The sequence below is a fragment of the Myodes glareolus genome, chromosome 9 (assembly GCF_982192425.1).
Source record: "Myodes glareolus chromosome 9, mMyoGla1.1, whole genome shotgun sequence".
Taxonomy (NCBI): Eukaryota; Metazoa; Chordata; class Mammalia; order Rodentia; family Cricetidae; genus Myodes; species Myodes glareolus.
In genome coordinates, this window is record NC_142034.1 from 7,781,681 (window position 1) to 7,809,145 (window position 27,465).

Sequence of the window (27,465 nt, forward strand, 5' to 3'; positions counted from 1 at the left end):
TTTTTTTAAAGAAAGCAACTTGGGGAGGAAAGGGTTAATTTCCTTTTAGACTTCTAGGTGACAGGCCATCATCCAGGGAGGTCAGGACAGGGACTCAAAGAAAGAAATCTGTAGGCAAGACCTGAAGCAGAGGCCATGGAGGAAGAAAATCACTGGCTTGCTACTCAGGGCTTTCTCACCCTGCTTTCTTTATATACCCAGAGACATCCTGCAGGGGACTGGGCCCTCCCACATCAATCACCAAGCAAGACAATGTCCTACAGATCTGCACACAGGCCACCTCATGGAGGCTTTTTCTCAGTTAAGGATGTCTCTTCTCAGGTAATCTAGCTTGTTGCCAAGTTGACCAAAAAACAAAACAAAACAAAACAAAAAATACAAAAGAAACCCAACCAGGACAGGTAGACTGATCGCTTGTGAGTCTGAGCCCAGCCCGGTCTCTGTAGAGAGTTCTAAGTCAATCAGGTCTACGTAGTAAGACCCTGTCTCAAAAAACAAACACCCCCCCCCCCCAAAAAAAAACCTCACACTTCTCCGGTACTTGAGAGGTAGAAGCACACAAAAGTTCAAGGTTACCATCCTTTAGAACAACAGAAAAAAATCATTTAAAATGAAATTTAAATTTCACTGGGAATGTGATATAAATCTAGGTATTAGTGGGTTTTTTTGTTTAAATTTTTGTTTGTTCATTGATTTTTTTTAATTTTCGTTTTGTTTTGTTCTAGACAAGATCTTTCAATGTGGCTCAGGCAGCTTCAGATTTGGGATCCTCCTGCCTTGGTCTCCAGAGTGCTGGGATAACAGGCATGAGCTACCATACCAAGTGTCTGAAGCGGACCCGTGTCCCCTCTGCTCCTCTATGACCCTCTCACCTGGTCCACATGATAGACGACTCCCGGCTGTCCTCAGACCATATGCGGGCTGTCCAGTCACCAACAGTCAGGAAGTTCTTTGGGTAGAAGGGGTTTCTCTGGAGGGCATAGATGGGGCCGTGGTGGCCTGAGAAGGTACAAACGATCTTCTCGGCTGATGTCTTGGCCTTGCGGTTGCAGGAGATAACGATGCCCTGCTCGGTGCCCACCATGAACTTAGTTGGCTGTGGAGGGGACAAACAAAAGACAGGTGTCATGAGACCTGGGCTCTAGGCTGGACCCATGTGACCTGCCTGTTTCAGCTCTGTTCAGGCTGAGTCCCGTCCGGCTTCCCAGCCTCTTCAGGAGTATTCCTGGCTTAATAAGGCCTTCCTTGGCTCATCTGGTCTCTAGAGGGTCATTAGGAGGCCTCTCCACAGGCATCAATGCATACTATGCAGAGAGAGAATGAGAGAGAGAGAGAGAGAGAGAGAGAGAGAGAGAGAGAGAGAAAATGTGTGTGTTGAATGTGCGTTTGTGTGTGTAGGCGTATAGAATCCAAAGGAAGCTTTGTTTCTCTTCTCTCTCTCTCTCTCTCTCTCTCTCTCTCTCTCTCTCCCTCTCTCTGTCTGTCTTCTTCTTCTGAGGCAGCGTCTCTCACTGAACTTAGAGTTCTTGCTTTTTAAATCGGCTGGCAGCCAGCAGACCCCAGTCATCCTCCTGTCTCCGTTTCCCCACAGCATAGTAGGCACTTTAGCCACCAAGCCCCCTCCCCAGCCCCAGTAAGCATTCTGTCGTAAGGATTTTGGATATTTGTTTACATGTAGAGTGAAGAAGGCCCGGAGTGGACACAGTGTGGCTCTGGTCGTTCAGAAGCCTCCTCTGGCACCGCAGGGACACTGACTCAAGCACTGTCTAGTCTGGATGTCACTGTGAACTCAGACAGGTGCCAGACAGCACTCAGAAAGCCACCTGGTGGTCAGTGATGCAAGTCCCCCACCTCCCGTCTGTGAACCCCAGGGTCTGTCTCTGTGCTGGGTGCCTCCTCCCTCCACCAAGCCTGGAAACTTGCCTGGGACCATTTGGGGTAAAAGTTCTGTCTCCAAACAAACAAACAAACAAACTAAAACAACCAACCAATCAGGGACTGGAGATGTGACCAACAACCTTCGCTGCCAAACCTGACAGCCTGAGCTTGGTGTCCAGGACCAGCGGTGCAAGGGGAGAACCAGCTCCTGCAAGCTGAGTTGTCTCTGAGCCCTAACTCCACAGGTGCATTACACATATGTGCACCAGTGCATGGGTGCATGTGCAAGCACACACACACACAGAGAAAGTTAAAGTGAACTTTTAAAAATAAAATTAAAGGTCGGGAGAGATGGCTCAGTGGTTAAGAGCATTGACTGTCCTTCCAGAGGACCTGAGTTCAAATCCCAGCAACCACATGGTGGCTCACAACCATCTGTAATGAGATCTGGCGCCCTCTTCTGGCCTGCCGGCATACATGGAGGCAGAATGTTGTATACATAATAAATAAATCTTTTAAAAAATTAAAAAAAATAAAATAAAAATAAAATTACAAACAAAATAAGGAAAGGGCTAGGAAAGCAGCTAGGTTGGTAGAGAGCTTGTCTAGCAGACATGGAACCCTAGTTCCAGCCTTATACACAGTGGGCATGTGGTGCATTCCTGAAATTCTGCAGTCAGGAGGGGAGGCAGAGCCGAAGTTTCAGGTTACCCCCAAATTCTTAGTTTGAGGCCAGCCTGGACTAAATGAGACCCTGCTTTAAAAAAGGAAAGGGAAAGAAGGAAGGAAGGAAAGCAGACAATTGTTGTATGACCCTTCTCCTTCAATGTCCCCAGATTAGGCCAGGCCATCGAGGTAGAAAGAGTGATGAGGTCTCAGGGAGAAGGAATGGAGGGCTGCTGTTCCCACAGGCACAGGGGTTCGGTTTTGTTTTATGTTTGTTCTGGCAGGAAAGTTATTAGTTATTGGGGAAGAAATCATATGCTTCATTGAATATTTGAAAAATCAGAATGAGTGCTAGGCAAAAAGAGTTGATGGAATCTTTCTTTCTTTCTTTCTCTCTTTCTTTCTTTCTCTTTCTTTTTCTTTTGAAATAGGGCCTCACTATATAACCCTAGCTGTCCTTGAACTTGCTGTGTAGACCAGGCTAGCCTTGAACTCCCAGGAATCTGCCTGCCTGTGCTGGGATTAAGCATAAACCACTAATCCTAGCTTCACCAGAAATTAAAAAAAAAAATAACCAACTCCTTTGAGGAAGAGCCATGCTGAAAGTGAGTCAGCAGAACCCACACAGCTACAAGGAAGTACACTCATATTTATCGGTAACATAGGAGGCAGGGCTCCTGCCCACCCAGGCTCTGTCTCTGTCCCAGTGGTAAATAAAATGTCACATCTTGATAAAGTGCTTCAACTCTGAGAGACGGGAAAACTCCGGAGTCACATTGGGGTGGAGACAGGATCAGAACTGGGGGGCTCAGGCTCCAGCTTTACCGTGTGCTGCCAGGTCACTCGGTTTACTGTCACCAAGAGTCCTCTTGACTGGGGGGAAGCAGGGATAAAATCAAGATCTCAAAGGAGCATGGCGGCTGCCTGTGTCTGGCAAAGGCTGGGTACTCAGGGACAAGCATGGAGAAGAGGGGACACTGTATATAGCATGTGGCCTAGAAATTCCAGCTTTGGGGCACAGTGTCTTACTGAACCCTGCCAGACAGGCTCTGAGTTCAGGGGCTCCTCCAACACCATGCTGGCAGGGCGGTAGGTTTGCCTTCTGCCTTATCACCCCAGCCTTGAAGTCTGGCCAGTGTCTGAGGATCCCCAGGGCAGGTGTGAGGTCAGAGCCACCCACGGTCCTAGGACTGATGTGACAGGACCCTAAGCAAACAGTGACACCCCCAAGGCACGGATGGGGGGACAAACTTGAACCTCGGCAAAATGTAGAGGAGGGACCAGTCCAAGCCAGCAACCACCTGGAAACGTGGTTTTCTCGCCTTATTTATTGAGTGTTCATTCTCACGACTGCTCTGTTAAACTTCAAGCTTTGTGCTTTATTTTATTGGTTTTGGGTTTTTATGTTTGAGACATGGTCTTATTATGTACTTCTGGCTGGCCTAGAACTATTTAGACCCAGCTGGTCTCAAATTTTCAATGATTCTTCTGCTTCTGGCTTCAACTTTGACTTATTTTATTTTATTTTTTAGTATTATTATTTAGTATTATTTTTTCTCTGTATAGCCTTGACTGTTCTGGAACTTGCTCTGTAGATCAGGCTGGCTCGAACTCACAGAGATCCACCTACCTCTGCCTCCTCAGTGCTGAGATGAAAGGTGTGCATCACCACCGCCTAGTGAGTTTTTATACTTTTTATTTTTTTATGATTTATTTGACTTTATTTTATGGTAATGGTGTGAAGGTGTCAGTTTGCCCAGGAACTGGATTTACAGACAGCTGTGAGCTGCCATGTGCATGCTGGGAATTGAACCCGGGTCCTCTGGAAGATCAGTCAGTAATCTTAACTGCTGAGCCATCTCTCCAGCACCTGGCTAGTTTTTAAATTTGTATTATCATCATCACAAGATGTATGTGAGGGGGCATGTGTGTACATGCATACCATGGCATCCTATGTATACATAGAGGTCAGAGGGCAACATCTGGGAGTTGGTTTCCTTCTGCAGCGGGATCCAGGAATTGAACTTGGGCCATCAGGTTTGTGCATTAAATGCCTTTACCCACTGAACCCTCTTGTTTCTGTTTTGTTGTTGTTTTGCCTTTTTTAAAAAACTGGCCCTCTGCTGGAGAGATGGCTCAGAGGTTAAGAGCATTGCCTGCTCTTCCAAAGGTCCTGAGTTCAATTCCCAGCAACCACATGGTGGTTCACAACCATCTGTAATGAGGTCTGGTGCCCTCTTCTGGCCTGCAGGCATACATACAGACAGAATATTCCTGGCTTCTGGGGTTTCCATACCATCTCTTGAATTGCCCTAACCGTGTCTGTGCTCTGGTTTCCCGGACTCTTCTGCTACTCCTTCCTTCCCCAACACTTCTTTCTTCCCCTGAAGAAGGGAAGCCTAGGGCCTCAAATGATGTCGAAGCAGTGTGTATACTGGTTCTGGCTAGCGACTTTCCCCTGAAACTCTTGCTTTTCTGGTTTTAAAGCTTGCTTCTGCTCAGAAAGGCCAGCCTCAAGCCAGTGAGAGTGGCGGCCTTCGTGGAGGTGCTCTGCTGCCCCCTGCTGGATCATCTCGGTAAAGTCTCCGCATGGAGTAAGGCTGACTCCGGAAGGGGCCTCCTCCCTACATCTCCTACACCAGCCCGGTCAGCCCACAGTCCCACAAGTGAGGATGACGAAGAGAGAGCAAGAAACACCCACCAAAGTAGATTCGAACTCCAAGGAGATGGCTCCCAGGGCGTTCTCCAGCTGTTCCTTTCTGGAGATGTCCATGATGACCACCTCGGTGGGCTCGCTGATCTTGCGGATGTCCCACCACATGACCTGACGTGGGAAGGCGACCGAGACCTTGAGGACCTTGACTTGTGCCTCCCAAACCATCCAGGGCCTCAAAGGATGTGGGGCCAACGAGGACAGACATATTTATTAAGACACACAAAAGCAAACTCTATACAATTCAGATGCCGGTACAAGACCCATTCCCGCCCCCCTCCCCCATATAGCAATATCTACCAAGATGAAAATGGGACCCAGGCATGGTGATATGTGCCTGTAATCCCAACATCCAGGAGGTGGAGGTAGTAAGCTCAGCAGTTTGTGGCCAACCTGGGTTACATGAGACCCAATCTCAAAACAAAAACAACCAAAGCAGGGCTAGAGAGATGGCTCAGAGGTTAAGAGCACTGGCTGCTCTCCCAGAGGGCCTGAGTTCAATTCCCAGCAAACACATGGTAGCTCACAATCATCTGCAATGAGATCTGGTGCCCTCTTCTGGCCTGCAGGCATACATGCAGGCAGAACATTATATACATTTTAAAAACAAAACAAAACAAAACCCTAACCCTAACAAAACAAAACAAAAAACATCACCAACAACTAAAACAGGCTAGCATTCTCACTGCCAGCAATATACACTATAGGTTTGCCTGTGTACGTGTACAAAGATATGGGTGCAAACACACACTCCTTTTCTGACACTAACAAGATGTAAAATCTTAAACAGATCATAATAAACCTACACTAAGCTGTCACCAGGCACAGAATCACGCTTCATTAAATTTGAAGTGGCTGCTGAGTAGGCTCAGGGAACACAGCAGGGTGCAGACAGGTGTAAAGTGTGCAAGATGGGGGAGGCAGGTCGGGCACTGGTGGTGGTGCACACCTTTAATCCCAGCACTCGGGAGGCAGAGGCAGGTGGATCTCTTGAGTTCGAGAGATTGAGCCTGGTCTACAGAGTGAGTTTCAGGACAGCCAGGGCTACACAGAGAAACCCTGTCTCAAAACAAAAACAAACAGAGAGAAAGGAAGAAAAAGATGGGGAGGAAGAACAGAGAGAGATGTTTGCTTGACTATACAGAGAGCATCTCTCAGGGAAGACACAGAAAAATGACACAGGGAGGGGCTGGGAGGCTCTGGTTAGAGGAGGCATCTCAGAGACTGCCCTTGTCTCTTTGGAATTGTTTACTATTTAGTGTTAAAGAGAGAGAACTTAGGGCCATGAGATAGCACAGCAGGTAAAGGTGCTTGCTCCAAGCCTGAAGACCTGAGTTTAATATCTGGTACCCACATAGGCACCATGACACACACTATTGCCCCAAACAAGTTTTCTCTCTTTCTTTCTTTCTTTCTTTCTTTCTTTCTTTCTTTCTTTCTTTCTTTCTTTTTCTTTCTTTTTCTTTCTTTCTTCCTTCCTTCCTTCCTTTCCTTTTCTTTCTTTTTTTTCTTTCTGTCCGTCTTTCTGTCTTTCTCTTTCTTTCTTGTCTCCCTCCCTCCCTTTCTCCCTTCCTTCCTTCTTTCTTTCTTTCTTTCTTTCTTCCTTTCTTCCTTTTCTTTCTCTCCTTCCTTTCTCCCCCCCTTCTTTCTTAAAAGGAGAGGGCAGGAGGTGTAGTTCAGGTGTAGAACACCTCCCATGCACAAGGCCCTGGATTCCAGCCCCTGCATTGCACAATAAAGCAACGATGGAAAACAGAATGCAAGGCAATGCTCTCTGGATGCTTCTCGTGGGCCCTCCTCTGCTCTCCAGGGTCCAGCCAGGTGGTACCTGCCCATCCGTGGATGCTGAGAAGCATTCGGTGCCTGTCTTTGACTGCAGCCAGATGGTGCCATACACTGGGTCTCGGTGGCTGAACTCGATGGTGGACAGCTCTGCCACCAGGCTGCCCTTCCGGGTGTCCCAGCAGGCTGACGGGGGAGAAGAGGAAGCTGTGAACTCAAGTTCCCAGAAAAGCAAACCGACCAAGCCTGCAGCACAGCTTTTCTGTGACCGAGGAGAGTTGAAACTCTTGAGTTTGGAGCCGGCATGGTCTACATAGTGAGTTCTGGAACAGCCAGGGCTACATAGTGAGATTTTGTCTCAAAATAAACAAAATTAGTCAAAAGAAGAATGTCATGGGATAGCGTGTGAGGCCTGTAACAGGCTTCCTGGACTGTTATAATCTGCCTGCCTGTTATTTTCACTGATATTTGGCTGTGGGAGGTCAGTATTCATTCGCTTTGGTTTTGGTTCCTTGACACAGGCTGGCCTCACTCTATAGCTAAGGATGGCTTTGAACTACTGAGTCTCCTGTCTGTACCTCGGGAGTGCTGGGTTTACAGACTTGGGCTGTCACCCGTGACTCTGCCACTGCCTCTGAAAAAAGCAGTGGTTAGTGGTTTTCAGTTGAGCTCTAAGAACTTCGGGAAACCATTGTCACGTTGTTACTTAGTATCTGGTGTAACCCATCCATGCTTCCAGACCATGGTCATTCATTCATATTTAACTCTAGAACTGTCTCTCATTTCCCTTTGAGGCGAGAGCTGTGTTTGGGGGTTGGTTTTGTGTGTGTGTGTGTGTGTGTGTGTGTGTGTGTGTGTGTGTGTGATGGGATTCCTTCCCCAGTAAGGAACTGAACTGGAGGAATGTTGTTTCTCTGAGTTTGAAATTTGAGAATCAGGGCTACATTCAAACATTCAAACCAGCCTACACTCTCTACCAGTCCCACACAATCTGTGCATAGACTCCTGGAGTTCAGGCTTCATTCATTCCATTGCGTCCCAGCCATGTTCTGAGACCCTTCTACGCCCTGGTGAAGCTCCTGGGAGTGGACCAGGTTTGGTACTGGGAGAGGCAGGTGCGGGGATGGGAGGTAGAGAAGCTGGACTGGTCAGGGAAGATCAGCAGGGGAAGGTGGCGGAAAGCTAAGGTGGAGGGTAGGGCTCATCAAGCGAGAGGTGAAGAAAGGATCCAAGGCAGGGGAGACACAAGCAGAGGCCCTGAGGTGGGAAAATGGGCAGAGCGCCCTGTTGCATGGACACCGTGCTGCAAGAAGCTCACGGAGGGGCGACTGGAGAGATGGCTCTGTGGGCAAAGGGTCTTATCACAAAGCCTGAAGACCTGGGCTTGATTCCCCGAACCCACCTGGGAGCTCACAACCATCTGTGAATCCAGTTCCAGGGGATTCATTACCTTTTAACTAGGCAAACACATGGTCCACAACATAAATAAATCTAGAAAGAATTAATAATGAATGATAATAAACAAAGGGCTGGTGGGACAGCTCCTCAGGGAGAGGAGCCCATTACAGCCTGATAGCCTGAGTTTGACCCCTGAGATCCGCATGGGAGTAAAGAACCACCTCTGTCCAGAAGTCCTCTGATCTCTACAGGCATGCGTGATATACATGAATCCCTCTTAGTTGGGTTTCTATTACTGTGAAGAGACTATGACCATGGCAACTCTTATAAAGAAAACAATGGGGCTGGAGAGATAGCTCAGAGGTTAAGAGCACTGGCTGCTCTTCCAGAGGTTCTGAGTTCAATTCCCAGCAACCACATGGTGGCTCACGGCCATCTGTAAAGAGATCTAGTGCCCTCTTGCAGCCTGCAGGCATACATGGAGGCAGAATGTTGTATACAAAATAAATAAATACATCTTTAAAAAAAAAAGAAAAAAAGAAAACAATGAATTGGGGTGGTCTGTTTACAGTTTCAGAGGTTTAGTCCCTTATCATCATGATGGGGAGCATGGCAGCCCGCAGGCAGACATGGTGCTGGAGCTGAGACTGCTGCATCTTGTAGGCAACAGGAAGACAACTGAACACTGGGCAGTATCCTGAGCATAAGAAACCCGCCCCACAGTGATACGCTTCCCCCAGCAAAGCCACACCCACTCCAACAAGGCCACACCTCCTAATGGTACCACTCCCAGAGATTATGGGGGCCAATGATATCCAAAGGACCACACCCTCCAACATAACACATTTTTAAAATGTAAATTAAAAGTTAAAAAAGAGGTCTGGAGAGATGGCTCATTGGTTCAGAATGTTTGCTGTTCTTACAGAGAACCAGAGTTCTGATCCCAGCTTCCACATCAGATGGCTCATGGCTCCCTGTAACTCCAGATGCAGAGGATCTGATGCCTCTGACCTCCTGAGGTGCCTGCATGCAGGTATGCATACCCACACAGACACACACACACATGAACAACATTTAAATGATAAAAACGACAGGGCTGGAAGGTGACCCAGTGGTTAGGAGCATTTGTTGCTCTAGCAGAGATGGATCTTGGTGCCTAGAACCCACAATGGACAACTCACAATGCCTGTATCCAGCTCCAGGGGATCTGATGCCCTCATCTGGTCTGCTCTGACATTACCCCCAACACACACACACACCAAAAAACAAACAAACAAAAATCCCAAAAGAAGTTTTTAAAAAGAAACAGGGCTGGAGAGATGGCTCAGAGATTAAGAGCACTGGCTATTTTTCCAGAAGACCTGGGTTCAATTCCCAGCACCCGCAGAGGTAACAACTGTCTGAACTCCAGTTCCGGAAGATCCAACACCCTCACAAAGACATACACACAGGCAAAACACCAATGCACATAAAATTAAAAAGAAAGAAAACTCACAGGCACGCTCAGGTTTCTACTGTGAAACCCCACCCACACACCACCTTTGTGCTGTGCCAACAAAGGGATATAGCCTGCTGCTTCCTGCCCTGAAGTGTCTGGCTTTCCCTTCCTCCTGAGAGCCATCAAGGGCCCACATACTTACTCAAGAGCCATTTCTTGGAAAGATGATTTTGTAAACCAAGAACCATACTTACTTGCCCGTCAGTTTTGTCCTAGGAGCCCCCAGGTCTAAGGCTTTTGACCCTGGCCTGGCCTGGCCCAGAAATGTTCCAAGAGGAACTTGCTCTACAAAACAGTGCTCCAGGATGCGCTCTGTGATCCCGGTGACACAGCTGGAGTCTCCTTGCTATGGTAGCCGGACCCCTGGGCTGAGCTGATCCGAGCCAGTATGAAAGGCCACTGAATGGGGTCATGAATAATGAGCGAGCAGGGCTGCTGAATAAGTCACGACAGCAGCTTGGCTGTGGTGCTTAGGGCTCAGACAACAGATAATATGGCAGGGAAACATATGGCTTTCTTTATGAAGCTATGGGGGAAGTTCTCACCCTGCTGGGTAACAGCTTTCCAGGTGTGGCTTGTTGGGAGAAAGAGCATAGAGCACCCAAACCCCTGGGAAATCCTGTGCTCCTTAAGGAAGCCCGATAAATGTCCCAGATTGTGCCTCGGTTTATCATTGGGACTTTAGGAAAAGGAATCGTAAATAAATATACATCCCCAGGTGTTTATGTGGGACCTAGCTGGAGGAAGTGTGTTGTAGCGGGGGACAGTCTTATTTAATGTCCAAGCCCTCTGCTTCCTGGTGAGCCCACCATGTGAAGCCCCTTTTGCAAGCTCCTCCCCCACCAGGGACCAGCTGCCATGCTCCCCCCCCCCCATGATGGACTGCTCCCTCAGGGACCTTCCTTCTCTTCTCTTCCCTTGTTTGTCTCTCCCCGGGATGCTGTGTCACAGCTGTAGCTAATACAGGAGGCGATGCTTCCCGATGGCATGTGCAAACCCAGCGTCACCCAGGCTCATTCCACATAATTTTCCAGACCGCTCTTCCTAGACGGGACTGACTCCACAACGGCCCTCTCATGACCGACCCTGGTCCTTGAGTTTATCTGAGCTTTAAAACAACAACAACAAAAACTAGATTTGCTGGGCTAGTGGTGGCGCACGCCTTTGATCCCAGCACTTGGGAGGCAGAGGCAGGTGAATCTCTGAGTTCCAGGCCAGCCTGGTCTACAACGCAAGTCCCAGGACAACCAGTGCTACACAGAAAAACCTTGTCTTGAAAAACCAAAAACCAACCAAGCAAGCAAAGCCCCTACGCTGTACTTATTTGTTATGCATGTAGACGTGCGTGGCCGCATATGTGTTGTGGCATACATGTGAAGGTCAAAGGACAGCTGTTCTCTGTCCACCATGGGGGGGTCACACAGGTCAGCTTAGGTCATCAGGCTCAGTGGCAGGCACCCTTACCAATGGAGCCAATGGTTGCCGGATATTTGATCACACTGGGAGCCCTGAGATTCCATTATTTACTGGAAAAACCTGTTTGTGGTGTGGCTCAACCCTAGTATACATCTTTAATCCAAGAGCTTTCTGCTTGAATATTGTAAACAGGATTAAATAAAGTCAACCGTAGGTCAAGAGGCAAAGCAAGCAACCGGTTGACAGGGAGCAAACAGAGGATTATTAAGGAAAAAACCATAGAGAGTAAGAGGGAGTCAAGAGAATGGATAGAGAGGCGCACAGGAAGTAAAAGGGGGACAGTCTGAGAAGTCTGGTTGGAGAAGGCAGGAGGCTTCCACTGAGAAGGAGGGGTAGCCCGATGCTTTTTCCTCTCTGAATTAGCAGGCGTTCACCCCAGCATTTGGCTCCAAAGTCTTTATTGGTAAAATCAAATAACTGAGATTTTGTTAAAGGCAACAATCTCCCTGGCCTGAATTATAATTTCTCAAACCTTCTTACTGCCGGCTAGTTAGTGTTAGACTTACCTGAATGAGTATGACTGGTGGCTAGCCCAAAGTGTCAGCAAACCTTGACTCCCAGGGGACTGCAGTGTTAGCCTCCCAAATGGTCCGCCTGCTAAGTCCAGACTGAGCCCTGGTGGCCCTGTGGGTTAGCGGCATCCTGCCTGGCTGCTGGTGGGGGCAGGGGAGTCTCCTTACCTATCTGCCCATTGTAGCAACCCCCTAGGAGCACGTGGGAATCCTTGGGGTTGTACTCCAGGGTGACAAGAGGAGAAGATGGTTTCAGGGCAATTTCTGGTCTGTTGGGGTTTTCTAAAATAAAGAGGGAGGAAAAAAATCCATTAGGCCAACACAGAGAAAGGGCAGGGCCGACCAGTTCGGCCGATGGGCTCTTTTGCCTGAATCTTGGCTAGTGCCTTTATTTAGGGGGAGAGAATCAGGATTGGGATGTGTGTTCGTATATTAAATCCCAGCTCTAATCCATTTCCCAGGTTTGGTATGAAATAAAATTTTTATCCTAAGGCTGAAGGAGTGGAGGAAGTCTGAGTGAGTGAAATCCTGAGTGTGTGTGCGTGTATGTGTGTGTGTGTGTGTGTGTGTGTGCTGTTGACACAGGCACAGTCATGCCAAGAACCCCAGGGAGGATGACTCAACCCTCATCCCACGTGGCGGAGGCGGGGAGGCTCAGAGGGAAACGGTACCCTTCCCTCGGCTGACTTAGAATGGACGTGGACAGAGCGTGCAGAACATAGCTACCATAACTTTCTCCTCACTAGACACTTACAAACTGAGGACAGCTCGCCTACAGAGATGGCTCCTACCGAGATTCCCTAACCCTGCCTCCTTGGTTTGGCTGTGTACAATGACCCTACCACTTTGCTTATCTGTGCATGCTAACCCGTACCCTTGTTCAGCTGTGTGCGATAACCCCGTGCTTCTGTTCAACTCTATGCCACAAAGACCGAGCTTCCTCAGTACTGCGACTTCTGCAGCCGAGAGTCCAGACCGCCCGCCTCAGCCTTCCAGTGTGTCTGTCTGTGTTTGTCTTTTCTTCGTGCCTTTGCTACTTCAGCCAGCTCCAAGTCCCTGGGTCCATGAATTAATGGCATTGATGTTTTATATAAAGTCTACTCTTGGAGCCGGTGAGATGGCTCAGTAGGTAAAGAAAGGCACTTGTTGCCCAAGCCTGAGGTGACCGGAGTTCAGTCCTCGGAGACCAGATAGAGGAGGAGGAAGAGAAATGACCGCACAAAATTGTTGTCTGACCTCCACGTGTGCAACACGACACGTACATCCTCCCCACAAACAATATCTACTCTTTTTTAAAAATCTACTCTGTCAATTTCTTCCACCCAGGTCAGAGGACCAGGGTTGAAACTGGAGCCAGCTGGGTGAGGGCAGCTGTCAGAATTCGATGAGCTGCCTAAAGGTCTTAATGCCGCAGATTAACAATCTGGAGTTAGCAACCCTAACACTCACAAGGCTGTGCAATCCATGCTCGGGGCGGAAGGCAAATGTAGAGTGGATGGGAACTTTCTGGCTGTGGTTTGGATCTGTGGAGATGTGCCTGTCTGCTCCCACACAGGGAAGAGACAAGAGCCCTCCCCTGCCCCTGGTGCCCCTGACAGTGTGCCTTCGATCCCTTGTTGGGGAATATCATTTTAGGGTGTGCTGCTTTTATTTATGCTGCGTGTGTTTAACTCTGTGAAGCTGCGCTGCTTTGCCTGTCTCAAACACCTGACGAGCCTAAATAAAGAGCTGAACAGCCAATAGCGAGGCAGGAGCAAGGACCTGAGGGCTGGCAGGCAGAGAGGATAAATAGAAAGAGAAGGAAGAGGAAGGAGCAAAAGAACAAGGAGAGGAGGACACTGGGGGCCACCCAGCTACACAGCCAGCTAAGGAAGTTAGGATCATTTAAGCAAAGCTGGCAAGAAACAAGCCAAGCTAAGGCCAGTCTGGCATTCATAGCTAAGAATAAATGGGTGTGATTTATTTGGGAGCTGGGCTGTGGGCCCCACAAAAAAACAAAAGAATAAAACATCAGACAGCACCCCTTGTTTCTATTCTCAGCTCCTCGAGTCTTGCTGGCCTCTGGCCTGGCCCCTCAGTCCTCCCTGGCCAGTAGAACCACCTCTTCCTTACCCAGGTCCCAGATATAGGATTCGTGGCTCATGCCCACAGGGGCTCGCTGGAAGTTCAAGCAGGAATAAGCCACCGCCAGCTTCTTGTTGCCATCAGGGTGCCAGGAGAGGTGTGTGGCTGTCCGCTTGATCTCCTGAGGGTCCCTGGAGGGAGAGCAGGGAAGGCAGAGGATTGGAGGGTAGGGTCCCCTCCACCCAAAATCTATGTCTATCACATTCCTTTTCAAAATAATCCAAGTAGATCTAAGCAAACACATGCTCTTTGGAAATGATGTTCCGAGGTTAAAGCTGGACGGTGGGTGGCTCCTGCCTGCAATCCACAACTCTAGAGGCCAGTTTAGGCTACAGAGTAGATAGACCTGTCTCAGATAGATAGACAGACAGACAGATAGATTAGACGAAGATGAAACCCAAAGAAACCCCAAAGTTGACAAGACTCCCTTAAATGGAAAGCCAGTCCCAATGGCTCCACCTAGAGGAAACAGCCAGGGATGCAAATGAGTGAGATTCAGGCTAATAATATATCTATTTTCAAGGCAAGATCTCATGTATTCCAGGCTAGCCTTGAACCGAGGATAACCTTGAATTTCTGGTCCTCCCAAGTTCTGAGAGTACAGGCATGCACCAATGCACCCAGGTTGTAAGGTACCGGGGATCGAACCCAGGGCTTTGTACATGCATGCTAGGGCACACCAACACAGGCTGTGGCCTCAGCAAGCCAGCACCTGTATAGCCCTGACTGATCTGATTCTTCTATTGATGGAGGAGGGTTATCTGTCTATTGTGTTATTTTCATTGGTCAATAAAGAGACTGCCTTGGCCCCTTGATAGGACAGAAAATTAGGTAGGCGGTGTAAACAGAATAGAATGCTGGGAAGAGGACTATGAGGCAGACGCCATGGAGCCAGCCACCAGGTCAGACATGCTGAATCTTTTCCGGTAAGCCACCACCTCGTGGTGCTACAGATTATTAGAAATGGGTTAATATCAAGATATGAGAGTTAGTCAGTAACTAACTCTCTAGAGATAATGGGCCAGGCAGTGCTTAAATGAATACAATTTGTGTGTTATTATTTCTGGGGCTAAGCTAGCCGTGCGGGAGCCGGGTGAGGCAAAAAGCAGGCCTGCCCGCAGCCCCTTACAACACTTCCATGTGTCACCACGACGAGCTGGAGTCTAACACGTTTCTTTTCTTTTTTCTTTTTAAAGACAGGGTCTCACTGGCTAGCCCTGGCTGGCCTAAGAGTCACTGTGTAAATCAAATCAAAGATCCTCCTGCCTCTGCCTCCCAAATGCTGGGGTTAAAGGCATGTGCTGCCATGCTGGCCTAGTTTAACACTTTTACCTGATGAAAGTTTTGACTGGGAGCCCGATTCCATGATTATCAGCATAAAAGAGGAATCCAGTCACTTCACTACTTGGTCTTCGCCCAAATGAGTTCAAAACTCCTGTCCAGCTAGGCATGACAGCACACGCCAATAACCCTGACCCCGGTCCTAACCAAACAAAAGGGGGATCTAGGGACTTGATAGCCTTTGCCTACATGCATGAAGCTGTTTTGATCCCCACATAAAACATGGGCTATAATCCCAGCACTTCGGAGATAGACAGAGGGATCAGGAATTCAGGAATAGTGTTGTCTGCATAGTGAGTCTAGACCAGCCTGAGCTACAGGACACCCTGTCATAGAAATAAAGAAAAGGGGAAAAGGGGGGAAGGAGGGAAGGAGAAGCGAGGGGGGAAGAAAAGATTCAAAGAAACAAGACCGCTGGTGAGAGGAAGAAGGCAGACTAGCTGGGCCACAGAGTGTACGGCATTGTGCGGAGTGTGGACACTGGCGGTGACGGAGAGATCAGTGGGTACCAGGAGCTGGGGGGCAGGAGGATGAATAGGGAAAGCAGTAAGGACTTGTTAGGGTGGTGAAAATATGCTCTGCATTGGAGCTCGGTCCAAATCCAGACTGTGAGGCCCAAGAGTGCCCCCTAATGGAAACCACGGCTTCTGCATAGCAGAGATTTGGTCCATCGGTTAGCTGGCTCTTGATTTTTTTTTTTTTAAAAGACAGATCTTATGCATCCCAGGATGTACTAAGTATCAGAGTCTGAGGATGACCTTGAATTCCTGATATTCCTGTGACTGGCCTAGAACTCTCAATCCTCCTGTCTCAGCCTATTGAGTGCTAGGACTACAGGAGTGAAGCATTACACTGGCTTGAGAGAAATTCCGGGTTTGCTGTGCAATTCGTGTGGGAGTGACGTGAGAGCTCTCTGCCCTTCTGTTCAGCTTTGCTGAGGACCTAAAACCATGTGAAAAGCTAAAGTCAATTACTTTTCAAAAGACTTGTTTATTTCATGTGTACCAGCGTTTTGCCTGCATGTATAGATGTGCCTCACACGCCTGCCTGGAGCCTGTGTGGGCCAGAGAGGGTATCAGATCCCTGTAGAGAGCCTGAGTTTGGTTCCCAGCATCCTCATCGGGCAGGCCACCTGTCAATCCAGTTTGAGGGGACCCGGCACCCCACCCTCCGGAGCTACCTGAAGACATTGATGGTCTTGGCTGAAGGGGCCTCTTCAGTCACCTCCACACCCTCCTCATCATCAAAATACTCCTCGTAGATGTCAATGGCGTTGTTCTGCTTGATACAATGCTCCATAATCTGTGGAGAACCCAGAGTTCTTAGCTGTGAGGAGAGCTCTGTCCCAGCCCAGCAGGGCTGTCCTGCAGCCGGAGATGGACAAGTGTGCAGTGGTCCCTGCCCTTGTTTCATGGGAGAGGCATCACTTCCCAAGAGTGACAGTTGGTTCTTGGGGACACAGGCATGCGAGCATGGCCCATATAGCACTTATGTCAAGGACAAACCACCCAGAGGCCTTCCCTGTCATTTCTGATGTTCAGCAAGGTCTAGCCCAACACCCTTCCTGGGAACTTCTTTGATTCCTTCATCAGGAAATCTCCTCCTTATGCAGCAAATTGGCAATCCCTGTCTCTGACAGGGTTCCTTTTGATAGTATCTGGTAAAGTCTGTGTGTCTGTCTGTCTTGGACTCCTGGAGCGAATTACAAACTCTTTGGGGGCAGGAGGCATGTGAGATTTAACTTGCAGCCTCTGCCGTGTCTGACTGAGACTTAAAATTAGTTCGGTGCATAAATGAGCATTACTGACTGATTGATAGGCTCTTTTGGGGTACCCTTTACCCAAGGGGCTCCTTGCATTTTATTTAATTATTATTGTGTGTGCCTGTGTTTGGGGAAGATAGTCTCACCATTGCACATGTGTGGGGGTCAGAGGATACCTTACAGGGGTGAGTTCTCTCTAGCTATCACATGAATTCTAGGGCTCGGACTCAAGTGGTCAGCCTTGGTGACAAGGGCCTTTACCCACTGAACCATCTTGCCAGCCCTCTTCCAGCATTTTAGACTCTCTAAAACTTTTATGGCCAGCAGTGAGGTTCCCCATTCCCTGGCTGGGAGCTATGGGAGTCTACGGGGGGCTATGCACAGCCTGGGCACAGTCCGAGGAAGGGGAGCTGGTGTCAGACAGCTGGAGCTGGGGGGAGCCTGACCGAGCCCAGCTGCATGACGGCATTGATGTAGTTCTCGTCTTTCTCCACTTTCTTCCGGAAGCGGATGGTCTGTTCCAGCTCCTGGGGGTTCACATCCTTGGGCCAGCCCCCCTCGATGTGATTAACCCCACAGCTCTCCATTTCAAACCTCTCCGTGTTGGCCTAAACAGAGAACCAGAGATGAGAAGAGGTCACAGGTCTAAGTAGTCAGTCATTTCCGCAAACCCAGATCCCGGGATAATGGCACCCTGAGCTCTTAAGGCAGTGCTGAGGAAGGGGTGCGGTGAATGGCTTTAATCCCAGCACTAGGGAGGCAGAGGCAGGCAGATCTCTGTGAGTTGGAGGCCAGCCTGGTCTATAAGAGCTAGTTCCAGGATAGGCTCCAAAGCTACAGAAAAACCCTGTCTTGAAACAAACAAACAAACAAACAAAGTGAGGCTGGCCCTATGTGGTTCAGCAGCACTATGCTGACAGCTTTGCAGGGGGCAATGGTGGTCACAGAAAACCCAGTTCTGTCTTTATCTTTTATTTGTTGTTGTTTTTTTTCGAGACAGGGCTTCTCTGTAGCTTTGAAACTGGTCCTGGAACTTGCTCTGTAGACCAGGCTGGCCTCGAACTCACAGAGATCCACCTGTCTCTGCCTCCTGAGTGCTGGGATTAAGAGCGTGTGCCACCACTGCATCTAACTTTATCTGGAACAGGCCCAGGAGTCCAGCCAACCATCCTGGGTCCTGGGAGCTATCGTATTAGCAATGATTAATCCTCCATCCTTTAGCATCACAGAGACTGCAAATCAACTGCAAGTCAGAGCGCAGGCTTGCCGAGTGCATTCTGGGTAGCAGGCAGGACAGTTTCCTCAGCCAAAGTTGCCTTCTTGACTCCCCCCACTCCTCACACCCTTCACAACCCTCAGATCCATTTATCCATTCATTTTATATTTGAGGCGGGGTCTCATGTACCCCAGGTGGACCTCAAACTGTGTAGCTTAAGGATGACTTTGAACTTCTGATCCTCCTGCCTCTGTTTCCAGAGGGCTGGGATTATAAGCATATACTGCCAGACTTGATTTTATTTGTCTCTTTTGAGACAGGTTCTCACTATGTGGCCATAGCTGGCCTGGTACTCGAGATGTGTCAATCAAGTTGACCTTGAATTCAGAATCACCTGCCTCTGCCTTCTGAGTGCTGAGATTAAAAATGTGCACCACCACGCCTGGATCACATTTGGGACGGAACCCAGGGCTCTCTGGAGTGCTCAGCAACTCTACTGAGGTTCATCTCCACACAGTTAGCCATCACCTCTCTGGGGCTACACAACTTTTCATTATCTTGCAGGGAAGGAAGCCCCATGCCCGTTAACTGGTTGCTCCATCTCCTCTCTGCTTTAAGCCGGTTCTGCTAGGGTGAGACACTACAACTGGAAAGCCCTGGGCCACCGTTATACCATGAGCACCACCATTCTGGGTCTGGAAGCAGCAATTAGGCTGGGAAAGCGAGAAGCTCCTTCGCGTGAGTCATCAAAATCGCTCGCGCCCACAAGACTGTGAAGGTGTTTGGCCAAGTCAGGTGATACTTTCACTGGTTGACCCTTGGATGAGATGGGCTAGCTCTTCCCACATGATTCTCACCGTGACCGACAGGATTGGGGCTTGATTCCCTACTTCACAGGCACACAGTGTTCCTGGGGCCCTGACCCATTCCAGGAGGAATTTTCTATGTAGCACTTCCTTTGTCTCAAGACCCTCTGGGAAGGGCTAAATGCCTAGAAAAAGTCCAGAGACATCTTAGAGGTCCCAGAAGCCTCAGGAGGAACATTTCAGTTCTAGACATATCCAATCTTTTTGATATTGTAATAGGACCCCTGCCAACACTGTCATCTACAAAGTTCATATTCAGTAACCACACGGTCAACTCTCTGTCTTTCCTCCCTTCCTCTCTCCCTCCCCCTACTCCCTGGACAGAGGAAATAGATATAATCTTTAAAAAAAACAAAACAAAAAAAAAAACAAAATTGGGAGATAGAGGCAGGAAGATAGAAGCTCAAGGTCATTCTTGTCTTGGCAAGTTCAAGACCAAGCTGGGGTGCACAGCCCCTCTGCCACAGACATGAAAAAAAAATGACACATACAAAATATTCTCATAATGCTTTAAGTAGGTTTGCCAGTTTGTGTTGGGCCACATTCACACCTGTTCTCAGCCATATCTGGAGGTGAATAGGCCCAGGGATCCATCCACCCGTCCCAGGAGATGTCTTATTAACAGTGATTAATCCTCCACCCTTCACCGGGTAATGACGGTGCACGCCTTTAATTCCAGCATTTAGGAGGCAGAGGCAGGTGGATCTCTTGTGAGTTCAAGGCCAGCCTGATCTACAGAGTTATTTCCAGGACAGTCAAGACTACACAAGAAACCCTGTCTCAAAAGAAAAAGAAAAAAAAAATCCTCCATTCCTCAACATCACAGAGACTGCACGCATTCAGAGTGTGGGCTTGCCGTGTGCATTCTGTGGACACACCTGCTCTGGCCCAAGTAGAGGTGGTGTTATCTACTGATCCTAGCACAGAGGTGGGTCTTGGGGTTCCCATGCCCAGACACCTCCATCACCTGCTCTCTCTTTCCAGGTAGTTTCCCCACTAGCCCTCTTCCCCGGGTCTCCAGGGCAGGAACTCACCTCGTGTTCTGACATGCTGGCCGAGCATTGGATGCCCGTGTCCACTGGGTTCCGCTCCACATACAGCGAGGACAGCTCAGGGTTGGGCGGGATGTCGATGTTCAGCTCAGCCTGGCGGTCTGAGAAGTTGCACTGTTTCCCAAACTCGCTGCGCTTCTTGACGTAGACGTAGACGATCTCCATGGTGATGGCTGCGGTGGCTGCGGCAGGATAGAGGAGAGTCTGAGACTAGTGAGGCGTCCCACCCAGAGCCTGCTCATCTCCTCAGGTCCCACCAGAGGCAGGGCCACGTTTTTTGCATCTGATTGGCAGGGAGCCAGGTTAGGGAATCCCAGGGGATCTTTCCAGAAGCTACATCTGTATTTTTTTCAAAAGCAAAACAAAAACAAAAACAACAACAAAAAAAAGAAAAATAAGGGACTAAAGAGATGATTCAGTGGTTAAAAGCATTGCCTGCTCTTCCAGAGGACCCTGGGGTCCATTCCTGCACCCGTGGGGCTCCTGTGACTCCGTTTCCAGGGACCCAACATCGCCCTCTTCTGGCCTCCATGGGTAGTGCACACACTCAGGCACCACCCTCTATCCCCACCCCCACAATCTTTTAAAAATAATCCTATTCAACGGGACACTTTGAAGGTGGAGTCAGGAGGATCAGGAGTTTAAAGTCATCCTAGGCTACATAGCAAGTTCAAAGCCAGTCTGGGCTACACGCGACCCTGTCTCAAAACACAAAACATAGAAGCAAAACAAACAAAAAAACCAAACCCAAAATCCCTCGTCTGAAACCAGGTATGCTGGTTCACACTTGTGCTGTGTTGGCACATGGAAGACGGAAGCAGGAGGACCGCTGTGAGTTCAAGGCCAGCCTATGATTCGAAAGCAGCCCGTCTAAAATGAGCCTGGAGAGATGACCCCGTGGAGTACTGGAGTTTGGTTCTCCAACTCTAACTCCAGCAGAGCCGATGCCACCTTCTGGCCTCTGGAAGCATGTGTGTATGTGCCATCCTCACCCCTCACACACACACACAAACACACACACACACACAGCTAAATACATCTTATTTGAGACAGGGTCTCACTGGCTGGCCCGGAACCAACCACGTAGACCAAGCTGCATTCAGACTTGGAGATTCACCCGCCTCTGCATCCCGAGTACCAAGATTTAAAAGCATGAGCCACCATGTCCAGAAAAACAAAATCTTTAAAGAAACAAAACAAATCAAGACAAAAAAAATCTCCTCAAACAACAAGAATAGGTAGCTTAGCTCACCTGAGTGCCAACAGTATGCTAGGTATAGATTACCTTGTGTGGTCCCTGCTCTTGCCCTCTGAGGTGGGCACTGAAAGCACCATCCACTTGAACAGGCATACCTCCAGAGGACTTTCCTGGCTTCACATAGCTGCCAAGTAAGTAGCCCAGGTGGTTTGCCAGGCTTCAGAGGTCTTACCCATAAAATGATAGACTTTCTGTGGGATCAATGCACTTGCTGGGAGGCAGGAAGCAATACAGATGACTGTAATGTTGAGCCAAACCCACCACCACACTCAGGATTTGAATAGCGTGGTACACAGATCAGAAAGACCTGAACCTCTGAAGAACCCCCAGCCACTGGCACAACTGCTCGAAAGGCTTATCCGTGCCAACGTGACAGTGACAGATTACCTGACTCTCCACTGCCTCTGATGGCCACACGGGGAATCTCTGCCTCCTGCATCCCTCTACCTGTGCGGGTCTGTGAGCCACTTGGAGAAGGGACAAAAAGCCAGGGGGCTTCTGGAACTGGAAGTTACTGATTTGTGCTACTTGACCATGAGAATCAAGGACTGGGCCAGGGAGATGGCTCAGCGGGTAAAGGTGGCACAGGCTGCTTGACCTGAGTTCCGTCCCTGGAGCCCATGGTGGACGGGAGAGGACCATCTCTGACAGGTCGCTCTCCGACCTCTGCATGTGCACGGTTGTTGGGGAATGTTATTTTAAGGTGTGTGGCTTTTGTTTATGCTGCATTTGCTTAACTCTGTTAAGCTGTGATTACACCAGATGGTCCTAATAAAGAGCTGAACGGCCAATAGCAAGCCCAGAGCAAGGATAGGTGGGGCTGGCAGCCAGAGAGTATAAATAGGAGAACGGAGGCTGAGGGGGAGCCATGAGAGAACAAGGGGAGGAGGGCTTCAGGGGCCAGGCACTCAGCTAGCCACGAGTAAGAGTGAAAGTAAGATACAGAAGTAAGAAACGGAAAAAGCCCGGAGTTTGCAAAAGGTAGTCGGGATAATTTAAGAAAATCTGGCTGGAAACAAGCCAAGCTAAGGCCGGCCATTCCTAAGAATAAGCCTCCATGTGTGATTCATTTGGGAGCTGGGAGGTGGGCCCCTCAAAAAGTCAAAAGAGTAAAACATCACACAACACATGGTGCCTTGCACAAGCACACACACATGCACACGCTCACTCTAAATTAAGAAAAAATAATTGTAAAGCAGGCAGGCAAGACCCTGGAGTCCTGACCGATTTTCACCAGCAGTGTGCCCTTGGCTGGGTGACCGAGTCTTTCCAGGGCTGACCTGCAGCTGCAAAGGTGCTGTGGACACGCATCCCCGTGTGAGGAAAGGTCTCCTCATCAAAGTCCCTGAGAACACAGAAAGACAATATCGGCTGCCCTGCGCTCAGCACAGAGAGACCCTGTGCATTAGGAGGCTGAGTACAGGAAGCTGGCCATCCGGGTCATTGTACAGTGGACGCTGGACTTCGACTTGAGCTATGTCCTCTGTCTGGTGCTGAAGGGGTGGCTGGGTGGCTAACGGCACTAATTGCTCTGCACCCACGTGACATACGACAGACAAGCAGGTCAACACACATACACATAAACAAAAATCAAACTTTCTCAGAGCCTAGAGGGATGGCTTAATGGTGAAGAGAGCTTGCTGTTCTTTCAGAGGACCAGGGTTTGAGTCCCAGCACCCACATGGCAGCTCTCAACCATCTGTAACTCCAGTTCCAGGGGATCTGATGTCAACGTCTGGCCTCTGTGGGTACCAGGCATACATGCAGGTAAACATGCATACAAATAAGATAAACATTTTAAAAATGATGTTTTTAAAAATTAAAAGATCAAGCTGGGTGGTGGTGGCACATGCCTTTACTCCCAGCACTTGGGAGACAGAGGCAGGTGGATCTCTGAGTTCAAGACCAGTCTGGTCTATAGACTGAGTTCTAGGACAGCCAAGGCTACATAGAGAAACCCTGTCTCAAAATTGCCCCCCCCCATTAAAAGATCCTATCTCAAAGACACAGAGAAGGTGGGGGAGGGAGAAGAGAGAGGAAGGGGAAAGGAGAGACAATTAAACCAGTTATGCACCAGCCATGCTGGTGTGTCTATACGCTCAACACTGAAGAAGCAGAGGCAGGAAGATTACTGCAAGTTTGAGGCCAGCCTGGTCTATAGAATGAGTGTCAGGTTAGACATGGCTACACAGTGAGACTTAAAAAAAAACTTTTTAAATATCAATCAATAAATCAATCCAATCACAGGTAATGAAGGCAGTGACGTCCTGATGAAAAGAGACACAGGACCAATGAGACAGAACCGAAATCTCTGGACTAACCCTTCATATTTCCAGTCAGCTCATCACTGATAAAGTATCAGGGGATGCAGCAGGGAGGGATGACCTTTTCAGCAGACGGTGCTGGGACAACTGGGCATCCCCAAGCAAAAGATCAGAAAGAGCCGAACCTCATACCATACGCAACAATGAACTCGAAATGGGCTGTGTGGTTTTAAATGGAAGAACAGAAACTATAAGACCCCACGACTATACGGACCCAAGGCTCTGGCTGCTGAGTCCTGGACACTGAGAGGCTGAGAGCTGGGCATGCCCATCTAGCAGCAGGTGCCGGGGTGGAAGGGAACAGCTGGAGCAGGGGATGAGGGAGGAGATAGGGTGGGGTTATCTCCCCAGTCTCTTGGCATCCATATATTGCTCCTTGAAGGAGCATGACCCGCTAGGCATGGTGACACATGCCTGTAATCCCAGTACTTGGGAGGTAGAGGCAAAAGGCTACAGGAGACCCTGCCTTGAAACCAAACAACAAAACTATAAAAGCTTGCTTCAAACCACTCCCAGAGCCAACACAAACCATGCTCATGGAGAAAGTGGATGGGAAAGTCTCCCTTAAGGATGGGAACAATGTCTCAGAGGGCAGAGGGGTGGTCAAGACAGCGGTCTGTATAAGGGTGCCCCATGTCTTTGTTCTGTGTGGATGAAAGTGAAGTCTTGGGGAAAAGAATGCAAAAAAGGGGGCTGGAGAGATGGCTCAGCAGTTAAGAGCACTGCCTGCTGTTCCAGAGGTCCTGAGTTCAATTCTCAGCAACCACATGGTGGCTCACAGCCATCTGTAATGAGATCTGGTGCCCTCTTCTGGCTTTCAGGCATACATGCAGACTGAACACTGTATACATAATGAATAAATAATTTTTTAAAAGAAGAATGCAAAAGAAGTCAATTAAATTCCCTGTCTTCCACCAGTCCTGCCAAGCACCCGTGCCTCCCAGTCCTGGCAGCTGGAGTCAGGCAATTAGGGGCTGTCTCCCTCCATCTCCCATTGCTGTGGCACAGCTGACTCCTAAGGTGACACAAGGACACTTAAGAGAATGAGAAAATCCTGGGAAGAAAACAACAACCACAACAAAACAGCCTCTTCAGCCCCAATCAGATTCTAACAGCTTTGCTCTGTCCTTGGTGCTTCCCAAGGCCAAGGCCTCTTGGAGAACGGAGGCTTTGTCTTGTGTCTGGAGGCAGACAGAGGGGACATTTAAAGGCTAGCCTGGTGACAGGGAAACAGCACATTCAAGGACCCGGGCGCAGACTCTTTCCTAACAAGCTAGGCAGGCTCTTTCCTAACAAGCTAGCACAGCGAAGATAAATGACAAGGTCAGCCAAGGATGCCACAACAGTCTTTCCCCTCTTTTGGGAGATAAATGCTGCAAGCTGGGGCTTCCCCGGGATCTGAGCAGGGTGTGTGTGTGTGTGTGTGTGTGTGTGTGTGTGTGTGTGTGTGTAGCGGAGGGGACCAAGAGTATTATTGTTGCCTAGGAGTGTCAGGGGGAGATTGTCCCTATGGGAATCTAAAGACCCAGAAGCATGAAGAATCATAGTCTCCCCCAGCCCGCCCTTACTACGAAATATGGTCTACTCTACCACCGACCTACACCAGCTCCAAACCCAGAATCACAAAGAACCTCCTTAGCGTGGTCCAAACACCAAAACATGCATGAATTTTCTGCATCCTCCTGGGGAGCGTCAAGGTGGATCCTTTGCCCCAGTATCAAAATAAAACTTGCCTCATGCGAGGACGATCGGCAAAGTCATTCCTAGAGAGAAGTCTTGCGGCTTAACAGAAAGTGTGGTATACAGCTGGGAGGGGAGCCGAGGGAATGGTGGGAAGCAGGGGTGTCAGTGCCAGAAAGAGGCCAGAAGGAGGGCCAGCCTTTGTCCCCTGGGGCAGCCCATCTGTGTGTTTGGAACAGAGGAGCCTTGCTTGAGGTAGGAATGCAGAGAGAGGGCTCTTTGCGCCATTCCCATGTCTCTGAGAACCTTCTGGACTAGGTTAGGAAAATGTTTTCATGACTCTAATGGGCATGATAAGGTCAGCTCTCAGATTGAGGGGCAAACAAAAGGATGCATTTACATATAGTCCCTGTACCCACCTCACCGTACTCGTGTGACCTCCCACCATTACTCCCTAACCTCACTTTTCTTAAACTGATTTTATTTTTAATCGTGTGTGTGTGTGTGTGTGTGTGTGAGCGCGCGCGCGCGATATGTGTGGGAATGTGCACACAAGCGCAGTGGGGTGGAGGCCAGAAGTGTCAGATACCCTGGAGCTGGAGCTGCGGGGCTGTGAGTTACCTGATGTGGCTGCTGAAAACCGAACTCCGACCCTCTGCAAGAACAGTACTCACTCTTAACTGCTGAGCCTTTCCTCCAGGCCCTTCTCTTTGTTTTTTGAGACAGGTTCTCACCCTTAGTTCAGCTGGCCTGGAGGCTACTGAGTAGTGTAGGCCGACCTCGGACTCTTGGCAATCCTCCTGCATCTGCCTCCCGAGTGCAGGGATCACAGGCGTGTGCCTTTCCCTCTCCCTCCTCTTAATTGAAAGCTCTCTTAACAGCCCCATCCTCCCGGGGCAGAACGCTTGCTCCATTCACCTGAAAGCCTGAAAGAAGTCCCGCCCACTCCGGGACACAGTCGGGGTTAGGGCCTGGTGGGGTAGTGGTGCGGAAGGCAAGGTGCTTGTGGGTTGCAGAGGTCCTGGAACTTGGAGAATATTCTATGCAACGCGGATTAATGCAGCGGGAAGAGCACTAGGGAGCGCTGGTTCTCATTCCAGCATCCGACAATTCTCCTAGAAGCAATTTCCTAGGTTTCTTGCGCTGTTGGTGATTATTACCCTTTGGGACGCTTCCCTCCTTTCGCCGGGTTTCCTTTCAGGCTTGGACGTCCTCCCGAGCTCAAGTACCTGATCTAGGCGCAGTTTATTCTGCCACAGCGCGCCCAGGAAGCACCCAAGCCACGTCCAGGTCTCCAGCGCAGTTCAAACGGCTGGGAGTTGTGGAGTTTACCGGTTGCCTAGCAACCCCAGCCGGGCCGAGACACGGGCCGTTCGGAAGGAGATCTGGAGCACGTGACATTGGTCCGGCTGGTGGGAGGCAAAGTCCTTCTCTCCTCCCTTATCTGGAGGGAAGTTAACCAACTTGTAAATCGCACTAGTGGTCATAAGGGCTTGGCCAAAAGGCTTACCCAAAGCTACAGTTCGGCGTCCGGCAAAGTCCTCTGAAAACGCAAATAAAGTGGGTGGGAAGCTCTGTGCCCCGGCTCGTGAAAGCCTGCTCTGTTCAGTTCTTATGTTGTCTGGTTTGTCACTGTTCTCCTCTGCTGCCATATCTCCTGCACCACCACCCTTCTGAACACATCTCCAGAACGGAAATTCCTCGAGGGTCAGACTGAATATATGCATGGCATTAGCCGTGTGCTTGGCACATAGCGAACATGGCTCACTGCATGAATGAAAGAGCAGATGGAAGTATGAATGACCAGTGAGAGGCGTGCTTCTTCTGAGCTTAAGACAATGCAGTGAGAAAATGCAGGAGGGGGCTGGAGAGATGGCTCAGTGGTTAAGAGCATTGCCTGCTCTTACAACGGTCCTGAG

The 27,465-nt window shown here is 49.3% G+C and overlaps 1 protein-coding gene across 3 annotated transcripts in view; it reads right to left on the reverse strand.

Moving 5' to 3' along the window:
* Nucleotides 1-26,922, reverse strand: part of Dnai2 (dynein axonemal intermediate chain 2) — a 36,123-nt gene extending 9,201 nt beyond the window's left edge. The window contains exons 1-9 of one of the 3 annotated variants that reach the window (XM_048446166.3): nt 26,776-26,922; nt 20,267-20,466; nt 17,597-17,758; nt 16,569-16,690; nt 14,036-14,178; nt 12,092-12,205; nt 7,086-7,225; nt 5,246-5,368; nt 873-1,096 (exon numbers count right to left, since the gene is read on the reverse strand). In XM_048446166.3, coding sequence (XP_048302123.1) covers nt 873-1,096; nt 5,246-5,368; nt 7,086-7,225; nt 12,092-12,205; nt 14,036-14,178; nt 16,569-16,690; nt 17,597-17,758; nt 20,267-20,449 — 1,211 coding nt within the window. In that variant the 5' untranslated portion in view covers nt 20,450-20,466; nt 26,776-26,922. Of the gene's footprint in view, nt 1-872; nt 1,097-5,245; nt 5,369-7,085; nt 7,226-12,091; nt 12,206-14,035; nt 14,179-16,568; nt 16,691-17,596; nt 17,759-20,266; nt 20,467-26,464 lie in introns of all 3 variants that reach the window. The other 2 variants (XM_048446167.3, XM_085696007.2) reach the window with 2 other exon arrangements.
* Nucleotides 26,923-27,465: the final 543 nt, after the last annotated feature.